This window comes from Nerophis lumbriciformis, linkage group LG04 (genome assembly GCF_033978685.3).
Source record: "Nerophis lumbriciformis linkage group LG04, RoL_Nlum_v2.1, whole genome shotgun sequence".
In the NCBI taxonomy this organism is placed as follows: Eukaryota; Metazoa; Chordata; class Actinopteri; order Syngnathiformes; family Syngnathidae; genus Nerophis; species Nerophis lumbriciformis.
The window spans coordinates 61,918,557-61,931,348 of record NC_084551.2 but is presented as its reverse complement, the minus strand read 5'-3'; the positions used below and the strand labels follow the sequence as shown (position 1 = coordinate 61,931,348).

Here is a 12,792-nt window from a genome sequence, read left to right as displayed (position 1 = left end):
CTATTTTAGACTGCAATATTGTTCAATTTAGGACACTTTTATGTATGTCTAGCTTGTTTGCTGTTGTGTGCTCAGCTGCTAGCTAAATTATAGTAGGCTACAGTATGGTCTGACATGTTTTACCTTTTTTAAATGACTAGACTGAAATACAAGAAAAGACCAACATTGTGTGTTTATTGTATGCCATTTAGATGCTAACTGGTTGTCCATCTTTGCACAAGAAAACACGCTGCAGGACTCCTTGTATGGCAGTTTATAGTTCAGACGTTTTTTTTGCTGATATCAATATGTTGGTGGTTGGGACACCCCTATTTTATAGTAAACTTTGCATGCAGTTGCTTTCCCCAAGACGTTAGATTGCAGTAGGGCATATATTACGGTGTGTTGCCACGTCAGGAAGTAGTCTTTGCCATTAAGTTGAATGTGCCAGTCTTGTCTTTTGTCGAGTTCTACAAAGTTTTCTACTGTAAGTAGTGAACTTATTTCACATCAGCTGTCAATTCTAGCCCGCATCTTAGTTGTGGTTTTCATTATCAAATTTGGAGTTATTCAAATCACCATGTAAAATCGCTGATGCTAATCTTTCGCACGTCAATGATAGATCTAATGCAAATTAGCATCGAGCTAGCGCATTTTGAAAAGAGGAGCCTTGTTGTAATGTTGAGCACCTTATTTTTGGAACAAAGGTATCAAAATATGGTACCGTTTTATTTTACGTAAATTCGTAGATACTGACGGAATGTGCTCGGTACTTATTAAAGTACGGAATTGGGTACCCATCCATCCATCCATCCATCTTCTTCCGCTTATCCGAGGTCGGGTCGCGGGGGCAGCAGCTTAAGCAGGGAAGCCCAGACTTCCCTCTCCCCAGCCACTTCGTCCAGCTCTTCCTGTGGGACCCCGAGGCGTTCCCAGGCCAGCCGGGAGACATAGTCTTCCCAACGTGTCCTGGGTCTTCCCCGCGGCCTCCTACCGGTGGGACGTGCCCTAAACACCTCCCTAGGGAGGCGTTCGGGTGGCATCCTGACCAGATGCCCGAACCACCTCATCTGGCTCCTCTCGATGTGGAGGAGCAGCGGCTTTACTTTGAGCTCCTCCCGGATGGCAGAGCTTCTCACCCTATCTCTAAGGGAGAGCCCCGCCACCCGGCGGAGGAAACTCATTTCGGCCGCTTGTACCCGTGATCTTGTCCTTTCGGTCATAACCCAAAGCTCATGACCATAGGTGAGGATGGGAACGTAGATCGACCGGTAAATTGAGAGCTTTGCCTTCCGGCTCAGCTCCTTCTTCACCACAACGGATCGATACAGCGTCCGCATTACTGAAGACGCCGCACCGATCCGCCTGTCGATCTCACGATCCACTCTTCCCCCACTCGTGAACAAGACTCCGAGGTACTTGAACTCCTCCACTTGGGTACCCATCCCTACTTATTCTGGGCCATTAAGCGGCCTATGTTGTACACAATGTGTTGGGTTTGCTTGCTTAAACTTAGACAAACTTTTAAGGGAAATTGTTCCACACAGTAGCTCCGTTACAAAGGATTTACCATGAATTGATTAACGTATTGGGGTGTTACCATTTAGTGGTCAATTGTACGGAATATGTACTGTACTGTGCAATCTACTAATAAAAGTCTCAATCAATGGAAAGTGTAAGGATAATGCAGGTATACAGTAGACTAAAACCTGCATTATCCTTTCCATCCATGCTTAGTTCTCTCGTGAGATCTAACAAGACTGCATGATGTTTCTGTTGGAATGTACATTCTTTAGGAGCGCTCCTGGCGCGTCTATGTTCCTCCCCGCTGGGGGAGGCGGTGTGGATGCTCGCAGCCGAATCGGAACCCTCCCCAGCCGGATTAAGTGAGTTGTGATAAGCTGCTCGGTGGATCCATCAAAGGCATCGGAGCAGCCCACTGGATCGTCGAGTAAAAAGAGGGAGGACTGGACGTCGTACAATACGCTTTCCTTTTTCCGCTCTCTCGCTACCTGAGCTGTGTGCACATCCAGGCGGACCTCCGCGGCACAGACGGCAGGAGAGAGCCGAGCGAGGCACGGCGTCAGCGGGGAGAAGCAGCAGCAGAGTCCCTCCTTTTTCTTCTTCGGACTAAAACCAGTGGAGTCGCCTTTTTTTTTTTGTTCTTTTGTCGGGGATTTTTCCCTCCCTAAATCTATCGGATAACTTGGCGTTTTTTTTTTTTTTACTCCCAGTACATGACACCAGGCCATCTTTTCGCGGCGCGTTGACGCCGGCGAAGAGGCTACGGCGGCGGCTTGGCGAACAGCAACGAGTCGCCCTCCTCCTGGAGCTCGGATGGTTGCGGAGGATTAAGCCAAGGGGGAGATTGTTTGTTCGTGACGGCCGTGCGTGTGCACCATGCACCGGCACACAACTTTGCACCGTGACACGTCTCCATTAAAAGAGCCAAAGAAAGCATCCAGAAGCCGGGTGGCATGCACCACGGGCGGCGCAGACCTCTGATGTCACACGGTGCAAACAGAGCCCAAGGCGGCGGGATTGTGTTGCCAGATCATTACTGACAGACCGAAACAGTGCTAAAGTGTCGCTTTTAGGCCTGCGACGGATAAGACGAGGTTGCTTTGTTGTTGAAAAGGGGAAACGTTGCCAGCAGTGGACGATAAGCCAAGAAGTTCCTGATGGTGTTCCGGAAGTTGCCAGGTGTGTCCGCGTCAGGTATGGGGCTCCGCCTGTCCCAGAAGTTCGTCTTCCTGCTCTTCCTCTCCGGCCTGGTCACCCTCTGTTTCGGGGCGCTCTTCTTCCTGCCGGACTCGGTGCGACTGAAGCGGATCTTCCTGTCCAAGACGGAGAGCCAGCCGGCGACGGTGCGGTCGGGCTCGGAGAACGACGTCCGGGAACACCTGAAGCGGCCCGGGGAACAGGAGCACCCGCGAGGGGTGACCTCCGCCAGGGAGAGCCGGGGCGGCGGCGGGCCGAAACTCGGTCTCGGCCGGAAGAAAGCTGCTCCTTACGAGGCCGCCGAGGAGCGCCTGGCCACAGGGAAGGCTCAGGAGGTTCGGACCTTACCCGGGTCCAACACGGAGGCGGAGAGAGCCACGCCGTCACAACACGTTGCCAGCTCCGAGGTTTTCAGCCACCAGAAGTTCAAGGGGTGCCTGCTGAAGCCCACGCTGGGGAGCGATGGCGGCAAACCCAAGGACCCCACGACGGACCAACGGCGGGAGAAGGTCAAAGAGGTGAGGAAGGGGGTTTAAGATATTTGTTATCAATTGTCCTTAATGCTGTTATTATTATATTTGATCACTTTACAGAATGTCAAAACAAAGTAACACAGAAGTCATTAGCGTTTCCCATCAACAAGTCTGATTTGTTTGTGTTGTTCGCTGCTGACAACGTGGAGAAATAATAGCAGCTTTTTTAATAACTGCTTTAAACATCCTGTTGCACGACTTTTTGACAACTGGAACCAGAGGTGTGGACTCGAGTCACATGACTTGGACTCGAGTCAGACTCGAGTCATGAATTTGATGACTTTAGACTCGACTTGACAAAATGTAAAAAGACTTGCGACTCGACTTAGACTTTTAACATCAATGACTTGTGACTTCACTTGGACTTGAGCCTTTTGAATTGACATGACTTGACATGACTTGCTACTTTCCCCAAAACCCAAAGATGAAAAAGTTATTCGGGAGCGCTCCGTATTTTTCATTGTGTACTTGTCTATCAGCGTTGCATGTGTCAGCTGGTGTGGTCTCAGTACAACAGCCAATCAAATTAGATCTACTTTGTTTTCATCACACAGCATTCATCCAATCAAATTGCAGGACAACCAACGAAGAAGACATGTCCAAACCACACGCCAGTGAACAAAAAATGATACCTAAAATAATTTCGTTTGGGTATAAAAATTACGAGGTGGTCAACACAAAACGGTTTGCAGTATGCAACACATGCGGTTCGAAAATTACTGATGGAGAGGCAACAACTTCCAACTTCGTCCGGCATTTGAAGTTGCACAAAGAACGGTAAGTTTTGAATGTAAGATAACGTTTATTGGCTAAGTAACGTGACTTTTATTTGCTGTGTAGTTAAATCAGTGAGGCTGTAAACTCACTGCTAACATTATAACGTTATTGCAAACACGGGAATCTGTTGCAGTTCACTACCTTATTCATACTTTTTGTTCAGTGATTTTTTTTAAGTAGGGTTACGTTAGTCAATATATCACACGTAACGTTAGACGGCGGTCAGCAGCACTGCGTATTTTAGCCACCTAAAAAAAGACAAAAATAGTAAAATAAAGGTCAGTTAAAATGTATACTATATTATGAATATGTGTACAGTTTTAGCTAGCTTTCTGACATACTGTTGGTTGTTTACCTCAGTGGTCCCCAACCACCGGGCCGCGGCCCCGGTACTGGTCCGTGGATCGATTGGTATCGGGCAGCACAAGAAATAATTATTTTTTTTTTCTTTCTTTTTTTAATTAAATCAACATAAAAAACACAAGATACACTTACAAGTAGTGCACCAACCCAAAACAACTCTCTCCCCCCTTTTGTTCTGGGCATTGAACATGAAGACTCTTCCTTCACTGTTCCGAGTGGCCATGAGAGTCTTGGCAGTGCCTGCCTCCAGTGCTCCAGTGGAGCGAGTTTTCAGCCATGGTGCATAAATGACTGACAGACTCTTGGCTAATTTGGTCTTTTGCAAATGCAATGCAGCATAGGGCCCTGACATATAAAAAGTACAACTTTTTTGTTATGTTCACGTATATGTCATGTTTTTTCAATGTTAACACTTTTGTACAAATAAGTACATTTGCACTTTATTTTTCAATGTGTTTGTTCTGTAAAGGAATGAGTTAATGTTTAAAATGACTGGTTAATAGTGCTATTATAAAGTGCAATGTCAGCACAATTTTCTTTCCTGCAATTTAAAATGCACTTGTTTTAATAAATAAATACAGCGTTTGAAAAGCATACACAATCTGTGTTAATATATTAGTCTGTGGTTAAAAGGACTTGAAAGGACTCGAAACTCAAAATGCAGGACTTAGGACTTGACTTGAGACTTTCCAGTCTTGACTTTGGACTTGACTCGGGGCTTGCCTGTCTTGACTCGGGACTTGACTCGGACTTGAGGGCAAAGACTTGAGACTTACTTGTGACTTGCAAAACAATGACTTGGTCCCACCTCTGACTGGAACGTCTCGCTTGCAGAAATGCGGCCCCTTTGTCTGCTTGTAGCTCTTATCTTATCTAAAAGTCTTAGATAACGCAGACAAGTACCACCATAATGACCGACATTAAAATACAGTAGCGTAGTAGGCCCAAGTAGTGAAGTGAATTATTTTAAAGTATTCATTTAAAACAAGGCAGAGATTTTATTTAAATGATAAATGATAAATGGGTTGTACTTGTATAGCGCTTTTCTACCTTCAAGGTACTCAAAGCGCTTTGACACTACTTCCACATTTACCCATTCACACACACATTCACACACTGATGTTTAACAAGTATATTTAATATTTTGAGGGCAGCACGGTGGTACAGGGGTTAGTGCATGTGCCATTACAATACGAAGGTCCTGAGTTCAATCCCAGGCTCGGGGTCTTTCTGTGTGGGGTTTGCATGTTCTCCCCGTGACGGCGTGGGTTCCCTCCGGGTACTCCGGCTTCCTCCCACCTCCGAAGACATGCACCTGAGGATAGGTTGATTGGCAACAGTAAATGTTGTCTGTCTGTGTTGGCCCTGTGGTGAGGTGGCGACTTGTCCAGGGTGTATCCCGCCTTCCGCCCGAATGCTGCTGAGATAGGCTCCAGCAGCCCCCGCGACTCCAAAAGGGACAAGCGGCAGAAAACGGATGGATAGATGGATTTAATATTTTGGACACTGTAACGTTACGCACAGTTTGAACAGTAACACTGTAATAATAATAATAGGTTTTATTTGTAAAAAGCACTTTACATAGTAGGGACGGCGTGGCGAAGTTGGTAGAGTGGCCGTGCCAGCAATCAGAGGGTTGCTGGTTACTGGGGTTCAATCCCCACCTTCTACCATCCTAGTCACATCCGTTGTGTCCTTGGGCAAGACACTTCACCCTTGCTCCTGATGGCTGCTGGTTAGCGCCTTGCATGGCAGCTCCCGCCATCAGTGTGTGAATGTGTGCGTGAATGGGTGAATGTGGAAATAGTGTCAGCGCTTTGAGTACCTTGAAGGTAGAAAAGCGCTATACAAGTATAACCCATTACATTGAGTAAACAACCTCAAAGTGCTACAGTGTATTAAATAAAATAAAAAGATAATACAAAATAAAAAAAATAAAAATTAGAACAGCCAAATAGCTAAAACTAGTATGCATACATCTAAAAAAATGCTTTTTTTTTAAAAAAAAAAAGAGAAGGGTTTTTAAGCCTTTTTTAAAAGCATTCACAGTCTGTGGTGCCCTCAGGTGGTCAGGGAGAGCGTTCCACAGACTGGGAGCGGTGTACGTCTTTAAATATAGGAAAATAAAACACTGCTTAAATAATGCATCAAATGGACCTATTATGCGAAACCAGCTTTCTTACCTATTGGTACTTGTTTTTAAAAACCTTTTTTAAAAGCATTCACAGTCTGTGGTGCCCTCAGGTGGTCAGGGAGAGCGTTCCACAGACCTGGGAGCGGTGTATGTCTTTAAATATAGGAAAATAAAACACTGTGCTTAAATAATGCATCAAATGGACCTATTATGCGAAACCAGCTTTCTTACCTCTTGGTACTTGTTTTTGTGTATGTGGGTTCTGCATAAGTCCTGAAAATGTGAACTCAAACCACAGATATTTATAAAACAATCTTGCCTTCCTTCATACTTCCGCCAAATGAGCCGTTTGGAATTTTCCCCAATTGTAATGTCAGCGGATGTATCCATATATGGTAGACATTTACATAAGGTGCTTTGTGCCAGTCCGCCATTGTAGTCACTAAGTTCCTTCTTTTTCTTCAACCTCTTGTTGTGGGGCAGACTGGCTCGTACATGCACATGCTTCCTCTACTGTTGCCATTTCTGATACAATGTAGCATATAGTTCAAACTCGGGGTGCAGATAAAAAATAATTCATATTCATATTCGAATAAAATAAATTTTAAAATAATTATATTTTCAAATCAGAATCGGAATCAGAAGAACTTTACTAATCCCTGAGGGGAAATAAAGATTTTCCGCACAATGCCATTCAAGATCAGACAAACATTACAGGGAGACAGAACAGGATCGCTAACGGGTCTGCCAAATTTCGACGCCTGTTAAAACAGGTAAACGCTGGGGGAAAAAAAAAAAAATTCAGTCTAAGCCTGGGCCCAAGGAAAAACAAACCTCATAGCCATAGCACACATAAACGTGTGTGTAGGAGGGAAACATCGAAGAACACAAAGGACATTAAATACATTAAAAGAGCAGAGCTGATGCAACCAGCTGCCACTCCAGCAGTACCACTTCTACATACAGCTACAAAAGTTACAAAAAAAATTAACCAATAGTATATATTGTGCACTGGCTAAGGCTAATCTTTAGCGTGTATATGGCAAATCCAATGCAAATTAGCATTGAGCTAGCGCATTTTGATAAGTAGAGTCATTTTGATCGCCTTTTTCTTTCCTTGTTGTCAGGAAAATTGCAACACTACTTAGAGCTGGATTTCTTAAGCTTTTTGACTTCGGGGCACAACCTTTCCACTACACAAGGGCCCACTTAAATATTAACAAAGATTTAGTAATCTTACTCTTGATTTTAGTGGTATTCAAAATCATATCTAACCTACTTACAGTTTACAACCTTGTCAAATAATATGAAACCCTCTGCTAATCCCAAACTTGATTGTTATTTCACCACAAACTTTAGTACTTCCAAATATACTACATAAGACGGGACTTATAAATAAGTTATGTTGTGCTAAAATAAACTAAATGAATACAATTCAAGTGCAAATGAACTGGACATGGGGGAAAAATATTTATTTTATTTTATTTTATTTTATTTTTTAGACATGTATCCCGTCCCGTGCGCACGAGAAACTTTTTAAAAAGTTCTAAAAAATAAAAATAAAATAAAAATAGAATTTTATTTATTTTATTTTATTTTTTTAGACATGTACCTCATGCGCATGATATACAAAAATAAAAAATAAATAAAAATAAAAAATTTTTTTTTAATTTTTTTTATAACTTTATAAAAAGTTATAAAAAGCATGAGATATATGTCTAAAAAATTAAAATAAAATAAAAAATTATAAAAAAAATAGTTTTCCCCCTTGTCCCTTTAGGGGCTCCGTACAAATGAAAGTCCAGCTTAACAACTTTAGTCATCATTTTTGCGTTTCAGAAACTTCTCTATTACTTTAGCGCCAGACTTCTTCTGTTTGTTTGAGATTGTCATTACTGCCACAAGTGGTGGGAAAGTGTATTACAACTAAGTACCACTGCGGCCCACACAGACCACCGCCACATTTTTTTGACGGCCCCGTGGCCCAACGGTGGGATGTACAAGTCAAAGGGTTGCACCTTAAAATGTGTCTGTGCAAAGTACCTAGACTAGTACTGTGAGGGACACCGCTTGTTATTGGATCTTGGAAAGGCTACAAATGATTGGGTAGTGTGGATTGAACCCTCACTGTCACATTTGGACCCCCACTGTACCCGCAGTCCTGCACATGTGCACCCACTCTCGGCTTGAGGAGGCGAAGGGTGGGTTGCCATTGACCGCCTCCTCCTCCTCCTGATGACTTCCAGCCTCGTGGCATGGAGAACATCCCATCCGCCTGCTCTCCCTGACACCCTCTCACTGCGCTCACATGCCTGCCATAGCCGGCGGGGACGGGCGGCTCGATAACGGAGGTGTCAGCGGACGGCGAGGTTCCGGCCCGCGACTCCCCCTCCCCCATTCTCGCGTGCGCTGACCTCTCGGTGACTGCGTGCCTGTCTCACATCAAAAGTCCGCGTGACTTTGCCCGTTATAAGCTGAGCTCGGCAAAAGTTGTCCATTGGAGCTTGTGGTGCGGTCATCTGAGGCCAAGCGCTTGCCGGTTATTCGTCTTTTTTTTTTTGCCCGCTTCCACGGCGTCGGATTTTGATTTATGTTTGCGCAAACGATTCACTCGCCAATTCGTTCACCTTCACAGTTCTCCAGTTTCTTTTTCTCTCTTTCGGCGCTCAGCATGATGTCATTGCGGGAAATTCTGATGCAGTCGGCAACTTTAAGATGAGCCTTACTTAGCAAACACTGTAAATGCTTCAGATTACATCTTCGTTTAATTATTTGCATTTCTTCACTGAAAGTGGGGCGTCGATAATTGGGTCAAAAACACTAGCATTAACAGCTGTGGCTGTGGGCAACCTACTGATTTAGTTGTTCTCCACACAAGAGCTGCATTTGTAATATGCATGGTCAGCACTTAGAATAGAATAGAAAGTACTTTATTGATCCCCGGGGGAAATTCAGCACCACAGTTCGCTCACAATAGACAATAAACACTTAGGTATTTTTTTTACATGTGAATAATATAAATAGTCTATTATACGGCATTATTCACGTGTGAATAACATAAATACAGTCTGTTATACAGCATTATTCACATGTGAATAATATAATTAAAGTCTATTATACAGCATTATTCACATGTGAATAATATAAATACAGTCTATTATACAGCATTATTCACATGTGAATAACATAAATACATTCTATTATACAGCATTATTCACATGTGAATAACATAAATGCAGTCTATTATACAGCATTATTCACATGTGAATAACATAAATGCAGTCTATTATACAGCATTATTCACATGTGAATAACATAAATGCAGTCTATTATACAGCATTATTCACATGTGAATAACATAAATACATTCTATTATACAGCATTATTCACATGTGAATAACATAAATACAGTCTATTATACAGCATTATTCACATGTGAATAACATAAATACAGTCTATTATACAGCATTATTCACATGTGAATAATATAAATACTGTCTATTATACAGCATTATTCACATGTGAATAACATAAATGCAGTCTATTATACAGCATTATTCACATGTGAATAACATAAATACATTCTATTATACAGCATTATTCACATGTGAATAACATAAATACAGTCTATTATACAGCATTATTCACATGTGAATAACATAAATGCAGTCTATTATACAGCATTATTCACATGTGAATAACATAAATGCAGTCTATTATACAGCATTATTCACATGTGAATAACATAAATACATTCTATTATACAGCATTATTCACATGTGAATAACATAAATACAGTCTATTATACAGCATTATTCACACGTGAATAACATAAATACAGTCTATTATACAGCATTATTCACATGTGAATAATATAAATACCGTCTATTATACAGCATTATTCACATGTGAATAATATAAATACAGTCTATTATACAGCATTATTCACATGTGAATAATATAAATACATTATACATTTACAGTACATGTACAGTCAAAAGGAACATATGCATTATGCAGTCTGATGGCTGTCGACTTAGCAGCTTTATGTATCTTTGCAGTAAAGGTGGGAATCTTTGGGCACCGTACGATTCAGGGGCCACGATTTGATTATATATTGATTATATACACATCTATAATTATTAGAGATGGGGGAAATAATAATTTTTTAGATGCATCGCAATTCGGACATGGACGATTATAAAATTGATTAGTAAAAGTCAATAATCGATTTATTAATTGTAAATCAAGTAATGCAGACAGTTCTAAAATGTGTCTGACTGCAGCGAGCCACCTCACCAACCAGCTCCTTTATTTTAGGGCACTTATGTTCCAGTTTTGCACACATTTCCATTCATTTAATAAATGTGGGAATGAATTGAACTGTTTCTTATTACAAACGCACTGTTTTTCAAAAGTTGCAAAAGATAAACGCTTATTAAGTGAAACGAAAATAAATGTAAAACTGCATTAATATACATAAATTAAAGATAAATCAATAATTGATTTTTAATCGAATCGTAGCTCCTGAATCGTAATTAAATTATGAGGTGCCCAAAGATTATATTGTGTCAGTGTTGTATGGTATACAGACACTAATAAAGTACAGCTGTACTGATAAATTAAAAAAAGGTACTATACTGCCTTTAAAAAAATATGAGCAGAGACACATGTGAGTCAACACACACAGTACTTGCATGCGAAAACAGGGTGGAGACAGAGGAGGGAGAATGGACATATTTTGGCTTTAACACTAACGAAGCTATAAACACTGAAGCTGCGCTCTGTAAGCGTTGCTTTAAAACATAGCGAGCTAACGGCTAACGTCCCTCCACAGTGTTTTAGCTACTTCCGAATCACTAATACTCGCCTCCAGGGCGACAAATAATCTGCGTCTTACAAACGCCATCCCTGCAGGTCGGGTAACAGCCTCACTACACACGGTAGGAGGATACGTTGGCCAACAGCAAGTCAGCGCTCCTGAATGTAAACACATGGGTGGATCGATACAAATATCGACTGTGGGGATACCAAGTACAAGATCCGTATATAGTCGATACTACAATGATTACAAAATAAATAATGTGGAAAAGGGGCTATTTTTGTTACAGTTGAAAATGTATGTATTAAAAAAATATCTAAAAGGTTAGCGTCAATGCCATTTTAGGACCGTGTGTATTTTAACGTGGATCGCCCCCATTCTAATCATGATGGATCGGAGAATCGATCATTTTTCCCACCTCTACTCTGCATGCGCTCTAATGCTATTCAGCTCACAAATGTAAAAAAAAAATGGTGATACTGTTGTTTACAATGAACTCATCGGTGCTATTATTGCTGACAAAGCAGTTTGTGCATCACCGCTAGTACAACATTGGTTTTATTGTTGTCGTGTTGTGCAATGTACTTGTTAATAAATAGGGATGTAACAATATCAAAATACCACAGTATTAGGGCCAAGGTATGGTATTATCAGAATCAGAATCAGAATCGTTTTTATTGCCATTGTTTGAGAACGGGTTCACAAACTAGGAATTTTTCTTGGTGCAATCGTGCAACATAAAAACACATATAACACAGAATAGGTGCTGACACTCGTGATATCGCCCTGTCTCTGCTTTGTCTGCGTCAAGGTACTCGATGTTCGCCCTTGGCAGTCAGCAGGCCGGGTCTGGACACACAAACCAAGATCGCAAGTTGTCACTTTGCACAGATAGAAAAGTACAACTTCAGCACAATTGATAATAACTATAGCAACGGCCTTTAAGCAAAAGAGTTGTGTGATAACTTATACATAATTATTGTGACATATATACATACTTGCCAACCCTCCCGGATTTTCCGGGAGACTCCCGAAATTCAGCGCCTCTCCCGAAAACCTCCCGGGACACATTTTCTCCCGAAAATCTCCCGAAATTCAGGCACACAATATAAACAGCGTACCTGCCCAATCATGTTATAACTGTAGAATGATCGAGGGCGAGTTCTTGGTTTCTTATGTGGGTTTATTGTTAGGCAGTTTCATTAACGTCCTCCCAACACACAACAACAGCAGTCACGTTTTGTCTATCGTAAAGCAGTTCGTCTGCCGTAAACAGCAATGTTGTGACACTCTTAAACAGTACAATACTGCCATCTAGTGCATTTGATGAAAGCACTTTTGTGCGTGCCACACAGCATGTTCAGCATGGTTAGAAAAATAGTGACAAATAGAACAAGGATGGACAATTCAACCCTTAACTCAACAATGAGTAGATGAGTGTTATGTGTGTAAATAAATAAATA

General features: G+C 41.8%; 1 protein-coding gene across 1 annotated transcript in view; it reads left to right on the top strand.

Annotated features, from left to right (window-relative positions):
- The first annotated feature begins 1,871 nt into the window (after positions 1-1,871).
- The window catches only part of LOC133605420 (mannosyl-oligosaccharide 1,2-alpha-mannosidase IA), a 458,157-nt gene continuing 447,236 nt past the window's right edge, over positions 1,872-12,792 (top strand). The window contains exon 1 of the mRNA XM_061958737.2: positions 1,872-3,218. Coding sequence (XP_061814721.2) covers positions 2,661-3,218 — 558 coding nt within the window. The 5' untranslated portion in view covers positions 1,872-2,660. The remainder of the gene's footprint in view (positions 3,219-12,792) is intronic.